General features: G+C 42.8%; 1 protein-coding gene across 6 annotated transcripts in view; it reads left to right on the top strand.

The window, feature by feature from the left end:
• Positions 1–1,260: 1,260 nt before the first annotated feature.
• Positions 1,261–25,993, top strand: part of PTPN5 (protein tyrosine phosphatase non-receptor type 5) — an 86,035-nt gene continuing 61,302 nt past the window's right edge. For 2 of the 6 annotated variants that reach the window (XM_074884555.1, XM_074884551.1), the window contains exons 1-4: positions 2,309–2,430; positions 5,305–5,452; positions 6,444–6,604; positions 25,307–25,417. In XM_074884555.1, coding sequence (XP_074740656.1) covers positions 25,408–25,417 — 10 coding nt within the window. In that variant the 5' untranslated portion in view covers positions 2,309–2,430; positions 5,305–5,452; positions 6,444–6,604; positions 25,307–25,407. Of the gene's footprint in view, positions 1,323–2,308; positions 2,431–5,236; positions 5,453–6,443; positions 6,605–25,306; positions 25,418–25,993 lie in introns of those variants that run through there. The other 4 variants (XM_074884552.1, XM_074884556.1, XM_074884554.1 and 1 more) reach the window with 4 other exon arrangements.

The raw sequence follows: 25,993 nt of genomic DNA, 5'->3' as shown, positions 1-25,993 counted from the left end.
ATAAATTCAGAGGCTAAAATTTTAGCTGATATAAATTTTCTGGCAGGCATTAAATTTGTGGAGGCATACTGATTTAAAACAGCTCAGAATCTGATTCTAGATTCATGGGATGAAAACCCATGTTTATTGATTATGTAACTGCAAATGCAGATATGTCTCAAGTGCAGCATGCAATGTATCTAACAGCATATAACAGAATATTCCATGCATATGCAGAAGTGGAAAATGCCCTGTTCAATTTAAATTATAGGAGAGATTTAGATAGATAAACAGTATTGGGTTTTCCAATCAAGGATTCCAATAAATAAAATTTAGAAAATATATAAAATAAGTAACTTAGAGGAATTGCTGACCTTCAGTGAATGGATACTGAGGCAATGTCACTGACTCAGTAGGCCCCCATTACCTGAACATTTAATCCTTTGACTCTCCAGTAAGTTAGGCTAGTAAAACTAACATCACAAATCAAACTCAACGTTATTCATGCCAAAGCACTGGGAAAACCTCTAGTCTCCAGCCAGAGGTTGTGAAGTATGTGTTCAACAAGTTACAACCTTTTTAGGGACAACTGATCTGAGGAACAGAAGGGTTACCAGGCTAGCCCACCGTACCAAGTGATCACTGGAGAAACCGAGTGGGCTTAAAGCAACCTTCGAGATCCTCTCCTCCCTCCTGTTACTCCTGGATAAGAGTCCTGGTTCAGGTAGTAGGTGCTGGGTTTTCATCAGTATAAAACAGGTTGCCTTTGGTGGAGCAAAGCAGGGTTATAGGAGATGAGGAATCAGCCACGTTGCCTACATATAAAGCCACGGCTCTGGTTTGAGAAGGCATCAGCCCTCCACCTTCAGCCCCGAGCTTTTTCACCCAAACTAGAGCTGACGAGAGTCACGGTCTCCATTCATTCAGCACAAAGTCAACCGCAGCAGCTACACGTTTGCACCACGCCACGTGCTCCGGGCACCCTTCAGACGCGGGAATCTGGGGGCCGAGTGGCAGAACGAACCCCTGAGGAGGGGCAGCTGCGTCTTAAAATGGCCTCTCGGCCCCCTCGGAGCAGACGGATGGGGGGGGGGGGGGCTGGGGGTGCCGCTGGCAGGCTGCGGCCGCCGGGTCCCCCCCTCAGGAAGCAGCAGCCCTAGAAGAGGCGGGGGGTGCCCAGCCGACCCCCCCCGGGGCCGCTCCCGCTCGCTGCCTGGCTGTTTCATTCATGCTTTCTCCTTCGCCATCTCCCTCTCCGACTGAGGGGAAACGGGAGCGCGCGTGGGCGGCCGCTGGAAGGCTCCCTGTCAGTCAGGCGGCCGAGCTGCAAAGAAGGCGAGCGAGTGAGAAGGAGGGAGAACAGCTTTCCCGGGGGAGGGGGCGGCTGTTGTCGCTGCCAGCCTCGCAGCCCTTCCCGGGGGCATCTGCAGAGACGGGGTGCGGGGAAGGCGGGAGCGGTTTTGCACCACAGACCTTCCCGCCTCAGGGAGGGGAGGGGGGGGAGCGGCTCCTCCACTGCCCGCTCATCACCTGTGCCCCCTCCACACGCACCCGCTCCGCAGGGTGGGGGGGGGGGGGGGGAGGGGGGGCGCCGAGGCCGCTCTGTCTGGCGGCAGCGCGGAGCGGGGGGTCCGCGCCCCCGGCGGCGGGGAGGCGAGTACGTGTCTGCCGGGGGCTGCGGGGGCGGCGCGCCGGCGGGGGGGGGGGGGGGGACACGGAACGGGACCGGACTGCGTGGCCCCGCCGCTCTGTGTCAGTGGCGGGGGGGGGTACGTGGGGTGGCGGGTCCCCCTCAGCTCTCCCCGGGGCTGGGGAACTTCCTGAGGCTGAGGGGCGCTTCGTCGCCTGGGGGGGGGTGGCGGGGTGAGGAGAGGCGCGGGGTGAATTGTAACGGTTTTAACGGTCGTTGCGGGGGGGGGGGGGGAGGCCGGCGCGCGCGCCCCGCAGCGGGCTGAGGCGGGCTGGGCGCTCGGCAGCGGGGAGGGTGCGGGCGGCTGCCGGCGGCGGGAGCGGGGGCGCCGGTGGCGGTGCAGCGCGCAGCAGGGCCGGGGGCTCGGCGGGGGAAAGGCGCGGCGTGTGAGGGCGCGCTGCCCCCCGCCGCGCCGCGCATCCCCGCACCGCAGCGGACGGCGCTGCCTTTGTGCTCCCTCCGCACCTGAGTGCGGGGCTGGGAGGGACGGCGCAGGTGGGGGCGGGCACGGTGGGCAGCGGCGGCGGATCCCCGGAGCCTGGGAGGGGAGGTAAGGCTCTGCCGCGCTGCGGCGGCCGCTCCCGGGGCTGCGGGGGGCGGCTGCGCCTTCGGCCGGCGGCGGGGGCGGCGGGCAGGGCAGGGCAGGGCAGGTCCGGTCCCTCGCCTGGCTCTTCTTGCAGCCGCTTCCCGTCTCGTCCTGCTGCACAGAGAGAGATGCAACAGCAGCCGCCCGGTGCCCCGGGGACGGACGGTGCTCGGAGGTGGGCGAGCCGCATCAGCCCGGCCGATGCGCGGAGGGGCTGCCGGGCGAGGGGCTGGGGCGGGGGGGAGGTGGGGGGGCGGCAGCCGGCGGTGCCTGCCCCGCTCCCGCCGTGCTCCGGGAAGCGGCGAGGGGCGCCGGGGGCGGCTGCCAGCCCGGCTCCGCCGGCGCCGCGTACGGCCCGAGGCGCCCGCTCCCCTCCCTGCCCCCCGGAGCCGGGCGCGGGGCCCGGGCGCGGTGGCGGCGCGCACAGCGCTGGGTGCGCGCAACGTGAATTTCCCCTGTTTTCCCCCGCCAGGATACGCGAAGCAGGCGCCGGTAGATGCGCATAGCGGATCTCGCTTGGGAAGGACGGGGGGATTTGGGGGAGGCCGCTTTCAGAGCGGCACGGTCGGTAGTTAACTACTGGCTGCAGTTAAAATTTCAGCAGCAGCAGCAACAGCTTTGCGATGCTTTCCGGGAATACCGCTGCCTTTGAGCTGGTGTGACAGGCAGCCCGTGTACGCTGCCGCTTTCTACTAGATGGCAGTGCTGAGAGCAGGACAGTTGGCGTTGTAGGCAATAAAGTGTTGGGAAGCTGGAGACTTACGTGCAGCTGGATTTTGGTGGAGTTAGGGGTGGAACAGAAGAGGCTTCACATGTGCCCTGTGAGCTTATTTGCTATTAAGAGGATTTTTTCAAACTTTGGATATGGTTATCTGGTTATGCAGTTACGTTTTAGCGAGACTGTGATTCTGACATTAAATCTGGAAAGGAAAAACAAATTTAGTAGGTTAAGCCTTTGTATTACAGCGTTATTTACAAAGTTTCTGAGGTTTGGATCCAGCTCCACTGGCTGGCAAAGATTTGCAGCTGAGGATCAGATTCTGTGCTTGTGATAGAGCAGTACATTACTGATTCAAAAGAAATGCGGCTGCATTACCCTCTTTTTATTTCATGAGCGTCGTATATACTGAAGAAGCAGTTTTTTTGGTTTGATCACAGCGTTTTGTTCGGCAGTTTGAGATGACTGTATAACTTACACAAACAAGAAGTTAACGGATTAAGTTCAAATCTTGGATAGACCCAGAGCTCATGCTGTTTCCAGCGGAAGTTGTGTGGTACACGACAGAGTGCTGTATTTTACTGTGTGAAATAACTGAAGCAAAAAATTTTCTCTGCTTGCCCTACACTTGTTTTCCAATTTGTTCCTTTGGAGTAGCAGAATGTAGTGCTTTTGCCAGTGCTTTCATTGATATATTTGAATTAGGGTTGTGTATCTGAAGCCAAGGATAGTTCAGGGGCTCAATAGGCACCCACTGAGAGAGAGAAAATTTAGCCCGTTGACTTGAACGTGAATAAAATGGACACCAGAACTCTTTATTTTACATTAGAATATAATGAGTCCCAACATTTTCAGTAGTTATGTGCAGGAAGGTAAGCACATCATGTTTGATTGTTTAATTCATTTTGTTATAATTGAATAGGTATTATTCTGGAAGGTAGTATTTTGTTGTGGTTTTGTTGTGTTTTTTTTTTTTTTTAATTTCTCATTTAGCATTATCATTGTGGTTTAAGGGCTAAGCTCTAAAATGTTTCTCACTTCACTGCAGAGAGAGTTGCCAACTGGATGTCATGCGTGTAAAACTAGAACAAGAGCCTTTAAATAGCAAGACCATCAATTTAGTAGCAATTTAGTGTGATAAATGGTAGAATACACAAGAATGCATATCTGAGTGATTATAGCATGCATCCTTTGATATTAATATTGATAAAGTACAAAGCAGAAAAGCAGATACACATATTCAGCTTTTAAGTACCTACACTGGTTTGAAATGGAAGAGCTGTTTTCTGTACGCAATTTATGATTAAAAAAAGGGGGGGGGGGGGCAGTAAAGTTATTTACGAGCATTTATTTTGTTTTCTGGATCTCAAAATTCCATTACGTAGCAGGATGCTTTCCAGTATCTGCTTTCTCAGTATCTGGAAAGGCAGATGTTGCTGCAGCAGGAGCAATTACACTGATTTGCAGCACAGGAGAAAAAAAAAAAAAATTCTGACTTTCTGCCTCTGCCTGAAAAGATCAGCCATTTAGCTCTGTTTTGGGCTTGTCAACAGAAGAGATGAGATAGGGAAGTTAAGTTTGTTCAACAAAGGGAGTGAAGTTAATGTACAAATTGGAAAATCTCTCTTTCCAGAATAAAATGAGTAAATTTGCCTAACAGAGTAAGTTCAAGAATCCAACTTGCTTCACTTTACCCCACAATTGTCCACAAACAAACCCTCGCCAAAAGTCAGAGAGTTTTCCTAGGTTTTTTGGTTGTTAGTTGCTTAACCAGATCACTCTGTCCTGTGGGATGTTGAGTCAAAAGGCAAAAGAGGCAGTGGAGAGTAGAGCCCTGTAGGCTTCTGTAGAAGAGGCTTTCTGAGTTGCAGCTTTTTTGAAAGTGCATGACAGAATCCATCTTCACTCAAATCACTGCGAATTGTGCTGTCGCAGCTCTTTCGGTTTGCTTCTTACGCTGTGTAGACCACAGCAAAGTGTGACTGATGGGACCCAAGATTCAACCTATGATAGGGCATGGGGTTTTGGTTTAAGCTGATGTGTTAAAGTTTTAGTTTTCAGAGGGTATTTGAGACTCCCTGCAAAGAAAACATGCAAGTAAAAGTTAAGAACTGAAGAGTTGATTTGTACTAAAGCATCTTTAGCAGAATAAGGCCAGAAGACATGCAGAGTACGTGTATGCTATGCTATATGTATGTGTGCTACCACATGGTGAGCAAGCCATGATACTGAAGAAAGGCAAGGGTCTTGAATGCCTCTGGAAGGTGGCAGGATTTTTTTTTATCTCACTACGGAGTTCAGGCACAGTAATTCTTTTTTGGCTCTTTTCAGACTCCTCCCTTAATGGTACGGAACCAACTTGACCCTGTGATTTTGGGCAACATTTTAAAGAACTAGTATGGTAATAATTTGCATGTTAGAAGTCAGATTCGAGCTCCTGCGTTGTAAGACTCCTGATTTGTGACCAGCTAGAATTACAGTAAGTGATTATGTTCTTGGTTTGTGGTTTTTTTTCCCTCTCAGCCCTTCCTTGCTTCGTGATCTGCTACATGGAACCTGACTCCTAACCTGTTTGGGGCAGGAGCAGCCTTTCATAACTTGTTTCAGTTAGGCTCAAATCCCTGTTTGCAGCTCTAAGGGACTGGTGTAATAGAAAGTAACAGTCTGACCCTGGTTTAAGGTCAAGGGTAGCTGTCCAAAATATTTAGTATTTTGAAGAGGTGGACCTCTAACATTAAAAAAAAAAAGTTCCTTGTTTTCTTTGTCATTCCTTATTGTGACTAGTTTCATTCTGTGTTTTGCTGCTGTGCTTATGGGTATAGGTATAACAGCTAGATAGCATGACCTACTGCATTTTTATAGCAGTGATGACCTGTGGACACAACTACATGTGTTAATGGGAACTCTTGTTCGTGACACAAACTTGCTTAAGTTGCAGGGAGACTGTGATCTCCCTTACCTATAATCAGATAAACACCTTCAGACTAGCCTTGTCAATCACTGCAGTATAATAAAACCATTTAGCCATCTTTTAGAAAATAATTGAATATGTGATGCTGGGCTCAAATAGCAATGAGTGCTAGAAAGAGTGACAACTGCATGCAGTATCTTTTATGTGCATGAATTTGTTTAGGATGATACCTATCTTCATAATCCCGTGTGTGCAAAGTTGGTACTTGATGTGCCAGAGGTTCAGACAGATTTTGAAAGCTTCAGTGAAAAGTTACTAATAGCTGCAGTGTGCAGAGCCTGCTCGCTAGTTTTACCCACTGTCACAGAGTGGTTAAAATGTGACATGTTAGCACACAGCTAACATGTCACTATCCAAACTGATGTCTGTGTGCATACACCACTTTGTCAAACTGCATAAGCTATGACACAGCTAGTCTTAATTACGCTGCTTTTTTAAATCATTCAAATGTTGTAATTCATATATCACTAGAATTGTTCTACCACTCATTTGTCCACAGATCATGTTTCATTAAAAGTGCTGATGAGCACCCAGGACTCTGAAGACAGCAGTTTTGTGCAAGATAAGAATGTTCCTTAAAGAAGCTGATGGAGGATAGAGCTCCAGGGTTCCTGGCAGACACTGACAGCATAAGATGGCACCGTAGTCTAGCCTGAAATTGTAAGTCTTAAGGAGGACTAGATGTCCTTGACTTTACAAGAAGTTATTGAACTGAAGAAACTTAATAGTGGGCTAGGGTCTGCTTTCAGGCCCTCTGTAGATGCATTTGTTCAGTTATACTAATATGACTATGGAGCAACTAGGTTTTCTCTACATGCGAGTGTGAATTGAATTGCTTTGCACTAGAGGAAGTAATTTTATTTACCCTGGTGAACCTGAGATCTGCCCCCATCATATCTGAACTACCCTGTTTCTAAAACTGCTAGGAAGTATAGGAAATGGATGGTGTAAGCTTTACAGCATGACTGAAACTGCTGGTTCCAGAGGAATCTCCATTTTGAAAGCTGTGTGTTCCAAAGATGTTTGAAGTGTTCCAAGGCTGTTTGAAACCTGCAGTTCACAAAGGTCATTAAATCCTTGACATCGTGAAATATGCAGAATATTTCATCTGAACGATATCCATTCCCTTGCAAAGTCTTTTTTTCTCACTGAGGCTTTTTGCAGTATAGGGCCCTGTCAGTAGGGAACAGGTTACAAGTCAGGAGGTTAGGACACTAACACTGCATGTTATGCCTTGAAATACATTGCGCCGTTGTAACTCCAATATTAAATACAAAAATAACACTGTACTTGGCAGATGTAAGATTGATAACTGCTCCTGGGGAAAAAAATCAATGTCAGTGAATATTTTAGTGGACAAGTCTAGTGGATTTCTATTTTTCCATTTCAGGAAGTGGGAGAATCTTATCTCTGGCTTCCATTTCCTTTCACCTTCATTACACAGTTCTTGTAAGAAACACTAAATGGAGAAAGCAATCTTGCAAAGTGTGTTTCTATTTGTAAGTAGGCAGTGATCAAATCCTGTCTTTCACTCCTGTGTGACCCTGAGAGATGTAGGAGATGGATGTATTTCATGGGGAAGATGAGGGTTAATTTACATATGGAAGTTTGCTAACAGTAGCATACAAAGCTTATTTTCCACACGTGCACACCTCTTTCTGAAGCAGACTGTGAACATGGAAATGTATATGCCTAAATATTCAGAATGACTATTCTGGTAGGTAGCCCTTTGTAGACAGACTCTTAGATCTAAGTTACTATTGCAGAAGTAAACTTAAAGGAGAATAAAACAACAAAAGGAGCCCAATAATAGTGCAAGTTGAAGTGTAACAAAAGCACAGAGATCTTCAAAGTACGTATGCTTTGGTAAAGATACATATTTTCATCTGTAAATTCAGTATGAGAAGTTAAGGTTAAATGTTGTCTTACATATCCACTCCTTTGTTCTGTATCTGTATAGTGAACAGAATACTTTCTATTTAGACAAATACTTTCTATTTACAGTTGTAGCTGTTTATTCAGGTAATGATGCATCTTGTATTACTAGTGCAGCAGAGAAGTGACTCTGACATTTGTTACTTTTTCAAGTGCATGTTTACTGAAATCAATTACACCTAGAAATCACAGTCTCCCTAGATCCTCTGCATTCTGTGTGTCTGGAGATGCATACCCTTTACTCAAATGCAAGGAGTACAGGTAAAGGTAACTTGTGTGATGTGTCATTAAGAATTAGATGTTGAAAATTGGTGTAAGAATGGGAGTAGTCTGTAAGCTTCAGTCAGTAAGGTATAAAATTGTTTGAAATAAATGGCAGAGGAGCAGACATGGAACAGCAGGGGCTGTTGATGCATGCAAAGCAGCAAACAAGATGCTTGAAGGAAATTGTCCTTTAAAAAAAAAAAAGTAAATTATTTTCAGGAATTTTGGTAAAGTGTTGTTTGGGGTAAGTGTTTTAGATTTTCTTCATAATACACAAGCTGTAAGTTACGTTTTTCATGTCAAGTTAAGCATTTGACAGTGGAGTATTTGCAGTGTGGGACCACATCAGCCTATGAAATCATTGCAAATGAGAGTCCAGAGAAGTATTACAACAAATTCATTGTTGGCCTGTGAGTTAAAACATATTCTAAAATTGTGTTTGAACTTCAATTTAAATTGAAAATCTTTTAGAAAAAAATATTTTTATTGAGGAGATACAATTAGGAAGGCTTTGATTACCTTCACTTATTTCATCTATACTTCCTTTCGGGTCATTTTTCATAACCTACCTATATTGTTTCTGACATTATTATAAGCAGAAACTGAAACTTTCACATGCTTAAAGACTCAATCAAAGCTTACAAGACCATTTGTATTTACTCATATTACATTTGTGCATACCTTCTTTCATCACTGAAACTACAGCATAGTACTTATGATATTGTTTAATGTATAGTTTAATTCTTTACTGACTTCACTTCTTAGCAGGGGCGGCTTAGATAAATTTAGATGATGAATTCATTTGGATGAATGTATATGTTGCTTTCAAAATGAGGTTGTATCTCATTTTTTTCCCTAGTTCCACACCCCAGAAAGTAGCAATCCTTGTGGTTTCTACTCTGAGACACAAACATTCCCTTTTTCCCTGCAGCTAGTTGCTGCTCCCCTTCAGTGGGAGAGCATACTCTGTTTTGTAACACCAGCAATATCATGAGCCTCTAATGGTATCTTAGAGTTTGTTAGGAAATACAAATGCTGGCGTTTTGTAAAGATGCAGAGAGCTTTTTCAGATATCATGGAATAACCAAAACTACTGAAAAAAGCTCAGTATTTTGCATGGTGAGGGTATTTATTCTGAACTGTATCTCTCAGGTCCTATAAATAATAACTATTTTCATAATAGATGACTTGCAGTCTATAAAAGCAGGTCATTCCAGTTACTACCTTCTTTTTCTTCCTGCTGCTTCAGTGACAGGAGGCTTCTAGCAACCAACAGCATTGCAGACTTTTATAGGTGGAGATGGCTAGTCTATGGATGTGAGATAAGGGGAAGGCTGCACTGGAGTATATCAAGCTGTGGATCCTTTTGGAAGGCAGGATTCCAAAAGCTGAGGTGGGCTAAAACAGTAACTGGTCTTTTATTTTTTTTTTGCAGGCAGATACTTATCTAATTTCAGTCTTAAAGAAGGGTTCTTTTTTGATATCCCATTCCTGTCTCCAACCAGCTTGCCAGGACCACAGCTTTGCTTCACGTGTGTAGAATGACAGTTGGAAGTGAACAGTAAGGGGACAGGGAAAGGAGGAGTTGAGAAATTACTTCTTTGGTTGAGAGAAAAGTACAGGGGAGCAGAACAGTCCATTGAATCTGCTCACTGATCCCAGCTGGTCTTTGAAAATCGGGTTGTCACAAGCAGTCCATGGGTTGTAGGTTGACAGCTGTCATGTGCAGCTGTGGTGACAACACACAAACACTAGAAGCTTTTCCACACAGCGACTCTGGAGACCTATTCTTATAGTTCAGCTACTGAGTATCTACCTACTCAAAAGGCAGGCAGCTGGATCTCCCTGGATGCATTCCATGTGTTTCTCAATCAATAATGAAATTTTGGATCTCATAGTGGTGTCTTGGACTTGACCAAAATTTGGGCTATTTAAAATACAGGCATATACTCCTATACAATAATAAGGAAGGCAGACTGTTGCAGGCCTGCTAATGGCAGTAAGAATCCTTATGGACTTGAGGTTTCATTTTTCTCCTCTCTTGCAAGATTTAGGTCATACTGTTTAGGTCAGGACACTTAGAAGCAAGCTAGGCATCTTGATTCAGCTTCTCTTAAGAGAGTGCTTATTTTGCTAGAGATGGTATTTAAAGCATTCCCTTGGATATATGATACAACTTCTGAATTTACTGAATTCCACTTGCCTGTTTGGTTTTTTGGGGTTCGGATTTTTTTTGCCTTTTTTTTTTTTTTTTAATACAGGTAAATAAAATATGCTTAATATTTTTTGTAGCATCATCCAGAGATTCTGGAAAAGGGAATCCATTTTATTCATCAGGCATTAGATTTTTTTTTATGATAGTTCTGCAGAGTTCTTCTTACTTTTAGGAGCAGAGACTTGCTGCTTCCTTCCTGTACCTTGACTTGTTGAGTATGGCTAGATTTGTTTATTTTCTTTTACAGAACATCTCCCATTTGGTACTCCCAACAGCAGCTGTTCCTTCATTTTCAGTCTCAGTAACAGTGCATATTACCAGCCTGGGGCTTGGCTGTAGCCATCTCCTTTAGGAGCAGAACCTCCCTTGCCAGTACAGATCACTGCCACCATTCCATTACGCTGACCATTTGCTCCTTAAGTTTGAGAATAGCAAGCCAGAGAGGTGGAATAATTTAAGTAGTTGGCTTGTTTCAGTCCTCTTCTAAACATGGGAATCAGAGCCTGCAAACATTGGTAAGATGAAACATTGGCACAGACATGATCATTTCTGTGAAACTGTAGATGTGACTACTTTGTTATGAAACTGCTGGGAGCTTCATGAATTATTGTAACAAACACTGTGACTAAAAAGCATGTAATGGCTATTTTATTCTGCTGGTGATTGCTTCTGCACTTCAGAGCCCATTTAGAATGGCCATGTAATTAAAATAGTTAACATTTTCTTTTAAATTAGAGGGTGACTTCTCACATACCTGTGTGATGCTGAACTTGTGCTGACAGACATAAGGAGTTAAGTGCCCAAATGCTCTGTGTGTGTTAGCCTGTTATTTATTGTCTTAAACCATGTTTTCAGGCCCTTAAGTGCTCTATTCTTTGATAAATTACTGCAAGCATGTGTAACATTCGCTGTGCTATGTACATTTTATAACATCTCTAGTTTTCTAATCACGTATTTTTTTCACTGAAGTAGGCGCTGCCATTTGTTCTTAACTTTTACCTCTTCTGAGCTTTAAGCATCATGTACAATGTCCTGAATTTTTTAGAAAAAAAAAATTGTGTCCCTTTGAATTTCGTATGCGCTCTCTGGCAACCTAACCCCTCAAACACTTGATTGGAAACACTGTAGATCTCGCTCCTGAATATAGTTTTGGCCATTTGCCACAGTTCTGCATGTTGCCAGTGAGCAGCAGATCACAAAAGGAGATTCAGTGCTCTAAAGTTTTGTAGTGATGCTAGATAATGAGAGAACCATCAATTAAGCAACAATATGTTTTATCTGCAGTGTATTCTATGCAGCTCGGAACATCAGTTTTCAGTCTGTTATCCTTGAGTGGATTAGATTACATTATATTAGCTTGCATTAGATTAAATTGAGAACTGTTGCTTTGTGTTAGTCCTGGGCATGACTTTAATGTTACATAAAGGTTTTTTTAACCCAAAAATTGTGCCAGTGGTAGGATACTGATTCAGGCATGGTGCTGGTTCCTGTGTTTGGACAGAGGAGACCATTACCTGTGTACCCAGGGTTTAGAAAAAGATTCTCTTCTACTTGGCAAGCTTGCTAACACTAAGTCCTGCTAACACTGTCTCTGGCTTTACTGTGTTCTGTCACAGCCTACTGGCATTTATCTGGTGGCCTGGGATTTGTAAAGCTCTGCCTATGAGATTGCTGATTACAGTGGGAAGAGAAGGCAGTCCAAAGCTAGCTGGAGTACTGTCTGCTGTCATTTGGGAATTTGCTTTATTAAGGCATCCCACTTACTCCCTTGGTTGTTGATACTGAACAGAAGTAGAAATTGAGAGCAGATCTCTAAGCCAATTTACTGTCCTTGAAACCGGATGTTTATTCCAGTTCCTATCTGTTTCTATGAGCTTTTCTTCCTTCATTTTTTCAGCCGATACCAATCTCTCCTGCTCTGTGCATGGCTTTCATCCTTTCCATCTGTGTCTGTCACCTCTCCAGCCCAAGTGTCATCTCCCCTAGCTATGTATTTTCCTCTGTTTCTCTCACAAAGAGCTGAGTAACCTTCTGCCACAAAGGCTTCAAACCAAGGAAGTGCAAACTGCCCTCTTTGTCCCTTACATCCTCTCAGATTAGCAGTTTCTGTTTGATGTTGTCCAAGTATGAAAGAAGCAGCTTTTCTGTGGAAGCTGTAGAATCCCTTGTTTGTAAGGGACTTTATCATGGACTGAAGTGAGCTGGTGGTCACCCCTACAGGATACATGAAAGAATCATTTGCTTCTGGGTTTTATTCCTCTTTTGCAACTGATTGCAGCGGACATCATGCTCTCTGATTCTGAGAACACGGGTATTTGGAAATAATCATCTTGAAACCAGTATTGGTCCTGGAAAATGCCACGTTAATACAGCTAGCCTTTTCTAGGCCATTTCTTGAAATACTGAACTTAAGCATTGCATCTACCTGCTTGTGATTGCAAACTTTCTTCTTTGGTTGCTTCATGCTTTTAGGAGCTGATGCTTCATAAGATACCAGAGCTAGAGATGAGCAGAAATCTGAGATCCCACTAACATGTCAGGCCTTGCTTGCTTGCTAGTTGTAGTGATTTACATGACACTGGTCCTTCGTCATAGAGAAGCATTTTTTTTTTCCTGTTCAAGAACTGATCTCAGATCTTTGATCAGTGTAAATTTTAAAGCTCCTCTGCTGTGCTAATTTCTTATTGCGTCATTTTGGAGCTGGTAATTGGTGATAATTCCGAATGCTTAGCCCATTTGGAGGATGTCTAAACCTTTTTCTGGCAGACTATTTCTCAGTGACACTGGTTGATGTGGGGAGTGTTTTGGGGGAAGCAAAGGGATTGGAAGGCAAAAGAAGCTGTTTCTCTTTTGCGTCTTTTGTGTGCAGTGATGCCATGAAAAGCAAGGGCTGGAAAGGGTGAGAGAATGATTGTTCCTATCCTCCTCTGCACCCACCAGGCATTCACATTTGAAGAATATGATGCAGAAGCAGAGCCCCATCTGCTGATGTTCCCCTTGGCATGAGATAGTCCCTTAAAGAAGGGGTCTTACATAAATGGCTTCGCTGACCTGTGTTTCTGTGTATATGCCATTTCATAGCTGTGGGTGTGGTGTTAACTGCTGCACAGAAAAGTGAGAAATGAAGTCAGTGCTAGAGCTGGAGAAACTCAACACCCCCATTAGTTGTATGCAGGTCATTATTTCTAAGCAAGGTTTAGCATCTTCACAAAACTTGAACCAAGATAACTTCAGAACTTACCCCAAAATGAGGCTTAATTTCTCTTAATCTTGAACTTGTTGGCAGAAATACCCCAGATGGTGGAGGGAACAAGATCAGACTATGTGGTAATGGCTTGCAGGTTGTGAAATTTCAAGGCCTGTCCACACAAGCATACATATTTTTTCTGTCTGAAAGGATCCTGATACTCTGCTGGGGGGCAAAAGCTGCTATTCTGTTTTGACTTGAAGTGGTGTCTAGGGAGAAGAAAACAGTATTGGCAGCAGGTTCTTTTGCTTTAAGCATTATGTCTGTATACTCCCTAGAGAACTCATTAATTTTTAAGGCTGTGGCAGCAGTAGGCTAAATAGATACAGAAGTGATACACTGATGGTTTGAGGTGCTGCATCCTTTTGGGATAACCACTTCTGCTCCCTTCAATGATGTGTGTGGCACCCCAGGATCAATGGGGCAATTTAACCTGAGAAGGTGGCTATTTAGCAGACAGGAAGATGCCATTTGGTACAATGGTGGAAACAAGAAGACTCTTCTCTTTTCTAGAACATTGCTCTCTGAATGCTTCTTAAGATTGACTTACCGTGCTAATAGACTCAACCTGTTTGTAGAAGGGAATTATGCAAGATGGTCAGGCTCGCCACCATTTATGCTGGGGAGACAACAGCATGTGAAGGGCAAGGTTCTGAGTTACAGTATGATTTCTAACCAGTAATTGCTAGTCAGGATGAGTGTCTTGATTGTTGACTTACAGGGTCTTAATGTTGTGAATGGATAAGCTTTTCAAACCTGGGTACATTAAGAGTGGTTGTCTTTCATGTACATGAATATATGGCCTGTTTGTAGTGTCCATGCGTAATACAATGAGTAAAATTAAGACAATACTGTCTTAATGAGAGAAGTCTCATATCAGACAGGGCGGAGAGATCCTGAGTCCAGACCTAGGACCCGAGTTGTTTTACCCACCTTCCTCTCTTAAAAGTCACAACAGACTGCCACTGCCTTTTGAGCTACAGCCCAGGACTCTAGAAGAAATGTACTATTTTTTCCATGGGTGGGTGCTTTGAAGGGGCAGTCATCAATGCTGAGCTGGCAAAGCCGAAGCAGGGGAGGCTGTGGCATAGCTCTGTGGCCCGGATGCCGTTTTGTTGTCACCTGGACACACAGCCACAATGCATGGGGCAGGATAAAAGGGGGATCCTCCTGTGCCCCACTGCCAGTTGGCTGGAGTTTGCAAGTGGGACAGACCTGGCTGCAGCCAAGGCCTGAGGCACTCTGAAGGCTGTTCTGGGGCACATGTGCACCTCTGTGAAGGTAACAGAAGTATTGAAGGATACAGAGTGGGGTATAACAGGACATTTAGGGGCACCAGTGCCAGGACCTCAGGACAATGAAGGATGAAAGCTGTCAGTAGATGGGCCTCCATTTGGTACTGAAACTACTTCCTGGCTTTACTTTGACCTTACCATCCTCACTTTTAACCTTACTGGCCTTACTTTAGTACTGAGACCGCTTACTGCAGACTTGGATGGTCATGAAGTGCCTCTGTCTGCTCCATCCATTCTATAAACACTGTCTAATGCTGCTTCCCCTCCCCACTAGTGCAATCCATTTCCAAGAATTAGAAGTCAGAGACATGCACTCTGCTCCAGCTGATGGGGTTGGAAGCTGTAGGAGCTCCAAATTTGGTACTATATATTTTCTAATTAAAGAAACAATGCCAAGGTAGTGTGAAATACACCACATAAAAACAAGGGGACAGAAATGCTCCATCTAATGCAAAGTGTATTCTGTGCATAAAGCTCTTGTATATCCTATATATTTCATCATGTTTGGAAGTTTATAGTGCTTATCCTCCAGACCGTGAACTGTAGACATCATCAGCGCTGTGATGGAAGCAGGATCAAGCTCTCTAAACCAAGAATAACGGAGCAAGTATAGATGGACTGTGATCTAGACCGCAGAAACAGCTCCGTGCTTTAACGTTCATTGATATAAATCAGTACTTAGACACTGTTAATCAATCCCCCATTCTTTGGGGGGATGCTAACCACCCATATGTCCCACTAAGATTAGAGTCAAGGGCATTTACCACCTCCAAGATTTGGCCTTAAATGCCTGCCAAAATGTTCTCTGCTTTTGGAACTTGAAATGGTTCCAAGCTGCTTCTTTTTTTTTTTTTTTTTTTTTTTGTATTTTCAAATTAAAACATGAAATCCAATCTACCCTGACACTAACACTTTCTCCCCACCTCTCTCCCAGAGTCTGTCTTCCTGGACTGGAACCCTGTATATCATCTTTCACTAAGTTTCAGGATTGTTTTGCTGACATATAATTAGGGATTTATAATGTAAATGCTGACACAACCTTAACTAGCCTATTGCAAATGTGACACTATTCATTAAGGACTCTCTAGGGTGCAGTATACTCCTTGGTGGATTAGCTTCCTGGAAATTTAATGGCAGTTTGCAAATTGGCATCCACTTTGTTTTTAGTCTATCTCTTGCTACTATACAAAGCAATTTTGATTCTGATAATGTGAGAGATTCTGTTTTCCTTTGTTTTACTTTCATGCTGTACTTTAGGCAGGAGGATGAGTCAGCTGGGGAGATCCTGGAGAAACAGTACAAAGACAAATTGCTTTGTGTCCAGTTAGTCTTCTAGAAATTAAGCAGGATATTCATGCCCAGCCTTCAGTAAGCAGTTGAATTCCTCTCTCACCTGTTGGTGAAGCTCAGTTAAATTCAGAAAAGGCACCTGAGATTTATGTGTAATTCTAACTTTATTTCTGAACAGTAATTTTATGGAGGTTGAGATAAGCATTATAGGGTGCTGCGGTATTTACTTAGTTCTTGGTATATCTGAAGACTAGATGATTTTGCTTCATCTCGGAAAAACGTTGAATTGTTTTATTTTGTGGGTTGCTACAATATTCTGTACTACTTACAGGTTATCCATGTAACATCACTGTGCAGTAACTTTCTGCACAACTTCATGTACAGCCATAGTCATTCTGGAATAGCTATTCTTAAAATACTTACCCTGTACTGTGACATAACTTGTATCTGTAGACAAGTTTTTAAAAGTTTAATAGTTTTGGGGAGGTCTAATTATAAGAACCAAACTGGCCTATGTAGAAGAAATTCTTTTGTGCAGAGTTGCTTAGCTAAAATGTCATCTTTTATAAAGCTCAGCATTTATTTAGTTATTATATACTGCCTTTCAAAGTGTGCTACCTTAAAAATTACCATTTTGTTTTCAAGTTGTTGATTGCCAAATAGTTTCCAGCCACTTCATTTAAATACTTAAGTGAGAACTAATCTTTCTTGTAAAAAAATGGCTTTTTTTTTTTTGAAAGAAAGTAAATGAATTAGTGGGTCCTTTAAAATGCTTCACTCTAAAACGACTGTCCCTTTTCCAGCAATTTTATAGATTCAAAATATGCACCCTCCAATCTAGCATTAACCATGAAAATAGCTTAATTTTTAAAAAATTTTAGAATATTACTGAAGACAAAAGCTTATTTAGTGATGACATGTGTTCTTCTGTGTATTCTACTGTGAGTTGACTGATTTGTGGATGCATTTGACTTACGCTGTTTGAACTCTGCAAGCGCTGGGGACCATGAAAATTTTGGCTACCTTTACTTATGCCATATGCTTTGCTAGTATGATGCTTGCTCATAAGCTGATCAGGCTGTTTTGATGGAGATTCGATGCTGAGAGATCATGAATCCACACTAATATTTAATGGCAAAACAGTCTTCATAATTATAGTGCACGTGAGAGCAGAAAAGAATACTCCAAAATGAACTACAGCTCTGAAACATCCTTATGAATGCATGAAGACTATGCTCTGAGCTTGCTGGGTTATCTTGAGTAACCCTGTCAACCCCACTTACAGCATGAAACAAAAGAATAGCAAGCAGATTCTGGACTCCTTCAGATAGCCAGTTCCTGCGAAGGATAAAACTAGGTGAGGCAGTTAGGATCTGCAGTGCAAGCATAATTGTCAGTGGAATGGGGATAGGAATGTGTTCAGTTCTTTCAAAGTTAGGCTGGTATGGGGAGATTTATAGTTCGCTTATAAAAATCTGCACACGAATGAGTTTGATGCAAGTTCTTAATGTGAACCATCTAGCAAAAATGACTCCATAATGTTTCCACAAACCATTTGACAAGCTCTCTGGACATATGTTGAATTCAGAATTACAGCACTTGCATTTGTATGTTGCCTGTGATCTGTTTCTGCTCTTTGTTACTTATGGCCTGTACTCTGGCTCACCCAGAAGCATACAAACATTTCCTTACCTGAAGCAACTTAGAATTTCATGAGCAGTGCTGCTTTACTTGGATTGAGATTCATGTGGGTGGGAAGGGCATTATATCATTTTAGTTCAGAGTTTAGTTTAAGGGGTAAAGGATGGGGGAAGTGATGGCTGTGCAGGCATGGGGATGCAGAGCTGGATAGAGTTGGTAGAAGGGCGAAGGGCTGTGTGGCAGGACAGTAACTCCTTTTTCCTATCAAATTTCTTTGACACAGCTGCAGTGTATATCATGTGGGGCAGTGCTAATGGCCAGGAGGTATCTACCTCCTCCTTACCCTCTCAGAAAGATGACCTTGAAAGGCTTATGTGGATTTTGGTAAGGTTGTGAGACTGGGGTCAAAACTATGCACTCTGTGGATCTGGTATTCTTAATACTCATAAGAGTCCTAGGCAGAAGAATGTAGTAATTTTGATGCTTCCTGTTGTGCTTTGTGAAATCCAGTGAGAGGGAATTATCCTTGCTGCCCAAAGACTGAGAGCTGAGGAGGGTATTGTGACCACTTATAGTGGCTGGCTGTGTAGCAGGGTTTTTGTCTGTTATGTGGGAGGCTTAGGTTTCATCGGAGTGGAGAATTTAATTTCCCCATTTCACTGAGGTTGGATTTTTACAGAAATGTAACTCTGTGTACCTTGCAGAATCTGCAGGAGAGCAGAGCTGATTTGTGTTGAGACAGATCTCCCACACGGCTGTGAAAACAAGTGCACAAATTCAGAGTAGCTGGGTGTAAATCTGAAGTAACTGTCATGGAGATTGATGTTCTCTCTAGGAGTTAATCTAGATTTACATCAGGGTAACTGTGACCAGAATCTCTCAGGATTCATCTTTGCTAGACTTTAGTAGCTCACTAAATTAATTGCTAATTAACTTGAGATGGTTGATTATTGTGGATGCTTCCCACGTATTTCTTCTGTCTTACCATCATAGAATTTAAAGACAGAGTTCCACTAGATCAGACCAGATCTTACCTGTTCTGAACTCCTGCTTGTCAAAAGCTGTTCCCTTCAGCTAGATACTAACACACTGGGCGTAGTCAGCAGACATTACACCAAAGCACTGCAGTCCTCAGGAGTGCAAATTTGTGCACATCTGGGGCAAAAACTGCAGAGACATGGCAGCCCATATTGCCAAAGGCACTTAAAATAAGAAATGGTTAGAAGAGGTCCTGCAAGGCAGACCCAGATTGCCTTTGAAGGCTGGCCTTGCCGGTTTCCACAGTGGAGTGGGGCAGCATGAGACTTCTTGATATAAATACAGTAGTCAGTGTTAAGTGGGTTCACCACTGAGATACCTAAGTAACAGCTGAGCCACGTCCCCTTGAAGCACTTCTTCCATTGTGTGTCAGCAATTGAACTGGTGCTTTGTTAATTCTATACAAAGCAGGTTGTAACATGGAGTATCTCATGGTAAAATACTAATTTGCAGTGTCCTGGGCCATTGGGAGGGGAAATAGCCAGTTGCTTCTTCAAGGTCTCACAGCACTGAGGCACCTGGAAATTCTGCCTTCCTCCCTTCCTCTTCAGGTCTCATTATCAACATTACACTAAAAAGGCACACCTTTCTTGTATGTGTTTTGTATGGTTTAAATGAAATTGGGATGCCAGAAAGACGCGATCTGTGTGATCCTGCTGTAGTCTGGGCAAGGAAGTCTTACGACAGCCTTACGTGAAAACTAAATTCAGGTTCTGCTCCAGCTTCCTTCAGAACGGAGGCAGAGAAGGACGGTTAAAGCAAGCCGACTGAGAGCCTCTAATGCTGTTGAAGATAGTAAAAGGATCTGGTTCAGGGTTGGAAGCAAAACTAAATTAGGCTTCTATTCAATAAAAGGTCCTTATTCTTAAAATAAACATTCTGTTAGTTCCCACCAAAAAATGTGTCTAAGCAGCATGAATCTGAAAGTCACCCTTGTCTTTACAGATGTGCTTAACAACCTCCCTGTCCCTGGGCTTCACTTTGAACTGGTCTGTCTCCTAACAGCTTGTAGTTTGAATTGGGAAGGCCTGGTCATACTGTCTGATGAACATGCAATGAAGATGTAAGAATACAATAAACTGGTGATCATCTTTCTTGCCTGCATAAGAAAGTAAAGGCATTGTGCCAAGCAAATATGCGCATTAGATGACTAACAGAGCTCCCACACTGTCAGTGTAGGCAGGGAATATGCAATGCAGCCACATATGTGTCTCAGAACCATACTGAGTGCTTTTTATTCTTAATGTTTGGTTTTGTTTTTAAATAGGAGTTCAGATCCTTGAGCAGGATGTTTATCTCTATGCACAGAAAACAATATTGGTCATAGTTTTTGATATACGATCAAGTTTTTAAAACTACCAGCTGATACATCTATTGCGAGTGACATCAGAATTTCAAGTAATTGCTATAAATGTTCACTAGGATATCTGCGCATATCATATGTAATTATCTGAGTTTACCTTTTTTTTTAATGCCTGGAAAAACCCTTTTTGTTTTTTTCCAGTGGGAATGTTATTGAATAGTTTGGTATTTAACTGCCCTGGTTGAGGTTTGTTCTCTTTGATAAAATTGGTGTGAGGTTTTCACAGAAATTTGTATGCTGTAACAAAGGAGTTGAATTCCATTTGATACCTGCTTAGCCATAGTTTTAAAGTACACATGCAGATAGAACTGAGCCAAACACCCAGGGAAGTTCTGTAAATCCCTGCAAGCAGAGTGCAGTTCACCTTTGCATTCAGTCTAGCAGTGAGTTTCCACTGAAGATGGTCCCCTTTTCACTCCTTCAATGATGACTAATCCACCCTGCCCAAATTAATTAGTTCTCCATCAATTCTGCAAGCTGAAGCAGCAGCCTTGTTGCTGAATAGATAGGTAAAATAGATGGGTATGATGCAATAGATGAGAGTGAACAGGATGAAACAAACCCCCCTCTTTCTGCAGCAGTGTAAGGTTAGATCCTCTTAAATGCAACATGAAGCTAACCTTAAGTGTTGGTTGGTTGGATGGTAGCCTCATTTAAATTCCCCAAGAAATATTAAGGACCCACTGAGCTAAGAACTGTGCAAACACAGAATGGGAGACAGTCTCTTGAGCTGAATCTTAAAAAAAAATGGAGACACTGGAAACCAAAGACAGAATCACAAACCACCAAATTACAGTTCTGTGGCCTGACAACTGGATGATCAAGTAATCAATAGACAGACCTCAGTTGTTCCCAGAGCTAAAATTTTTCCAGGTTTATCACACTGTTCACTGGCTTATCTCATAAGCATACAGTATTTCAGAAATCAGACTTCCAGAGTACAGGTAGAGAAAGGTAGAAGTCTTCAAACACTTTCCAGGAATCTCTTTCACTGGCAGTGGCAGAATCTGTCAATATCCTTTTAGCACTGAATAACTTTCTATGTGATGAGAAACTAATTTCTAGGAGTTCAAGAAGCAACGAAGCTACGTTTCCCTTACAGAACTATTTAGTAGCCTGTGTAATATGGATCAGTCTCAACTTCCTCGATTTTAAACACCTGTTTCTTCTTTCTTGTGAAAGTTGGCATCTAGATCCCTCATCCCAGTTACTTTTATTTTTACCAGCAAAAATTGCTATTATGTAGACTAGCAGTTAAAGGGGGTTGTGTGGAATGACTGGGGTGAGAGTCCACAGATAGTCTGCGTTATATAAACTGTGCTTTCCACTCAGCTGGTTAATTAAACTTGGTTTTCAGATCCCAAGACAGAAACCACTTATGTGCACACTTTATTTTAATAACATGTTTCTGTTCCTTTGCCCCAGGAGACTTGGCCTTGTCTTCAGGTTTGTCCATTCTTAAGATGGAGAAAAGGGAATATAAGGAGAAAAGGAGAATGTGTGGCTCTGTGTAGTCCCTTTTCAGGCAAATACTCTTGTCTGATTTCGGTTGTAGATGAAGTGAGGGAACATTTTACAACATTGCTACAGATTGCCTGAATCATGTGTTCTTTAGAATACATTCTACGTCCTTCCCAGAACAGGAAAAAAGTGAACAGTAGCAATAAAGCATTTTATTGTTTTGTGTTCCACCCTCTGGATTTGTGTTACTGTTCTCTGGTGATGCTCCTGCACATTAACCTGCTTTGCTGCTCTGTCAGTGCCAGGGTGTATATCCGTGTAATAGTGTGCACAATTTTTGCTTGCATCTGGGCAGACTATGCCAGTGTTTTCAGCAAAAATTAACCTGGTAGCTTAAAAACATGGTGTTTTGCTCATACAGAGCACAAGATTAAGTCACTCTTGCTTCCATAAAGTAGTCTGACTGTGCTGTTGAGTACTTGCTACGAGAAGTTTTGCGGTTGCTTATCAGTCCTCTGTGACGCATCCTCTAGAGGTTTCACACAGAGCAAAGTGAAGTGCTGAGATCTTCTCTTAACTTGGAGCCTGATTTTGCTGGCACTTATGCACATGAGTAAGTGCTCCTGTGACTAGTTTTAGCTGCTCATGTCAGTATAATGAAGGACACATGAGTTTTAAAAGCAAGGTCATGCAGCTGTATTGCCTTTATTGTTTAAGGTGACTGGCTTTCTGTAAAACTACTCTGCCTTCAAGGTTTTCCTCATAGTCATGGGCACATGGCAGCATATTCTACATCAGTGTAAAGTAGGTGTAAAATGCTACCAAATCTAAATGTTGTTTTCACATCAGTTTTGCATTGATAATAACTGCAAGATGTAAGGTAATTGAGAATAAGGCTGTATGTGTTTTCAGAGAGAGGAATGATTCCTAACTGTCCTTGCTCTAATGGTATTCTCTTCTGATCATTCACGTGCTGTTGGAGAGACAGAAAGATGGGGCATGTTAGGCAATAGATGGGCTTATTTCCTCCGGCAGTTTAAAACTACACTTGTCTGAAGTTACGTGGTGGGGGAAAGAGGAGGCAGAGGAGGAACGCTTGAATTTGGAGGCAGTGTAGAGAAAGGGCTTAAGCGTGGAGTCTGGCAAGGCACTTGTACTGAAGGCAGACTACAGCAGTTGCACATAGCTTAAGAGGAGGTAACTCTTTCTTTCTAGAAGTTTAAAGACCTAGAGATATAGGCCTTGTGTCTACAGCTTCAGTATTAATTCTTGTTCATTTGGCCTCTCTGGAACTGTCATGATACCAAGTTCCTTGCACAGCAGTGTGTGTAAAGAAAACACTTTTATACCGGCATCTGAATATTGTGGTGGACTGCAGGCACTGAAGGTTAAAGAACAGCATTTGGGGCTACTGTCATTCCAAACAACTTTGTGCTAAAAACTAAGATCAAGTTACCTTGTGTCAGCTGAACCACAGTAACTATGTGTACACGTTCTTGGGCTGATTTTGTAAAAGCACTAAGCACTTCTTGCTTGAATTTTAGCAATCTTGTCTTCTGTTTGCATTGGACTGAAAGCATGCGGAGTCAATTACACTTCCACTTAACAGAAGTAATAACTTCATATACTGGGGCAAGCTGTTCATATACCTGAGCCCTACATGTAAAGACAAGGCAGCATAAGGAGAGCTGTATAGAGAGGCACTTAGACCACTTGATCTAGTTTAGGGATATAATTTGGCCTTCAGTAGTGAGTCAAGAGGCACCAATTCCTTTTTTCTAGTGGCGATCACAAAATTCAGTTATTTCTTGGTTCTGCACCTCATGAACGTGGTGCTGGAGTGGAATGAGTGCTCTGAGCTGGCAATGATGTCATCAACAGAAGTTTCAGAGGAGCAATGGGGGTGCTGGTGGTGGACTCAGAACTATCCACACCATCTTTTTATGGTGCTTGTTAGTTGTTTTGAATGGCACCTGCCCTGTAAAAGAAGGTTGACTCCCCTTGGGACTTGCCTGCAAGACATCTTTTCTGTGTTTGAGCTTTGACTTGAGAAAACACATCAGGAAACAAACTTAATAAAAACATCTAGCTGAAGGTAATTGGTTGTCATCTTTTCCTGCGAGGGAGGGAGAGGTGTTTCTAAGTGGCTATAAAAGTATAAATACCATCTGTATGCTTTATGTCTGATTTTTCTGGTTTTAAGAATAACTTTTGGATTATGTTTTGACGCACAGTATAGACAGACAGTATTTCTTATTCTTGGACCTGCATAGTTCCTCCATACTATGTTTGTATTACAAGTGAAAGACACAGCATGTATCCAGGCCTTTACATCGTTTCCTCCTGTGATTTAATAGTCCCTTGTCCTGGATATCAGAGGACTGCTTAATGCAAAGATATACAATAATGATTGAGGTGATTTTTTTGAGGAGTGCCTCACACATGACTCTCCTGACTTGCTTTTACCTGGGTGCTGTCTTGTTGTGTCCTGGTGTCTTCTAAGAATGTGACTTGCTTTTAAATATGTTTAACATGCAGATGTGCTTATCTGTATGCAATGGTCACCTCATGTCCTAGTGTCAGGGGTGAAGTCTGGGTATCTAGGTGGTCTTCAATTTATTAGCCTGTTCAAAACAGGAAAGATCAGTTTCTAATGAAATGAACTCTCTGTGATTTCAATATGACCTCTATAGGAGAGGGCACTTTCAGGATTTATCCCTTTATACTCTTACTCTTCAGAAGACTTCTTGATTGGTTTTGTGATGCAAAGTGTGTTGGCATCAATAGAAAGAGTGTATTGGTCTCTGTGGGCTTTGAATGAGACTGTCAATGAACTGGCCTGATGTGCACAGTGCGAGGTGCTTTAGAAGAGGATGACAAATCATAAAAGGCTTGAAGGCAGAGCACTTTGTAATCTGGACAAAGAATACATCTGTGGCCCCTCCCTTAGCAGAATTTGTAAAGAAGGAAAAAGTCCTTGCAGTTTGTTAGAGGTGAATTTCTTTCTACATGCCTGCATGACCCTTTTTACCCTCTTTTGTGGCATGTTGGACCCACAGTCTCTGAGGCTATGATGGACTGTGTGTTTCTTAATTATGTATTCCTGTAGCCCTACTGCGTGGTATGTATGACACATTCAACAGTCCTTCACAAATAAGTAGTAAGGGTTTCTGTGTTGTACTCACAGACCTTTAAGCAGTCTCTGTGATTTTAATGAAGTTGGCCATTATGATTTCAGCAGAAGGCTTTTTCTGTGTGGAGCAGATGGCTCCTAGGGGAGCTTAGCTTATGGATTGCCCCATCTTCCTTAAATACTAAAAGACTTTATGGTACATACCCTTTGGATACCTGGAAGGCTTTAGGTAGATCCTAGTTCCTGCATGCAGGCAATAAGCAAAAGCAAGTGGATCAATAACAACACAGGAATATGCTTCCATCTCCTTTCTGCTTCACCCCCCACCCCACAGGTCAGTTGCTTGATACTCCTTTATGAATGAGCATCACATCATGGTCTTTTAGAATTTCTTTTCAAGAAAAATTATGTATAAAAGCCCTGAATGATTCTTGGACATCTGATAGTGTTAAAACTTAGATTTTTCACTTATTTTTTTAGGATTCTAGTGCATAAAGGACATAAATGATAATCCCAGAGGACCATCTGTCCTGGAGCAGACATTGGAAGTGAGCTACTATGTGACTGAAAGGACTGAGTGCATGTCAGATGGTAAGTAAGAAAAGGAAGATCAGATATATCATACTGTCACTTCAGTACAGATGAAAAATAGTCATACACTCTTTCAGAACTTGTCCTAATCTTCTTGGAGAACGAAAGGAACAAGGAACAAAACCAAAAACAAAACAAAAAAAAAGAAAAATTCATAGCAGGTTGTAAATGTTTTGCAAAGCCCACTTAGCATGGAAGGTACTTTTTGCTAGATCTTTTTGTAGTGGAGTATACCTTTTAATGTAGTTGTGGTTCTCACATCATGCAAAGAGTCCATTTAACCTCCTTTACTTACTAGATGTCTATGAAGTTCGTTTTAACTAGGATTTCTAAGGAAGCCTAAAGGATTGAGCCTTTGTCTTCTAAAAGCTCCTTAGAAGGTCTTTCTAAATCCAGTCCATATCTGTCTCAAACATGTTTTTATTTGTTTGTGGTAAGCAGTAAGTAAATCAGTTTTGTTTAATCATCAAAGAAGTGGGTGTTTTCAAGTCATTCTGGACTTGGTTCTAAGCATATTCTGGCTCTTACCAGAAAGTGTTTGCTATCTGTGTGATGAGAGCTCTTAAGGCTACTGGA

This window comes from Strix uralensis, chromosome 15 (assembly GCF_047716275.1).
Source record: "Strix uralensis isolate ZFMK-TIS-50842 chromosome 15, bStrUra1, whole genome shotgun sequence".
In the NCBI taxonomy this organism is placed as follows: Eukaryota; Metazoa; Chordata; class Aves; order Strigiformes; family Strigidae; genus Strix; species Strix uralensis.
This window is presented reverse-complemented; position numbering and strand designations above follow the sequence as displayed.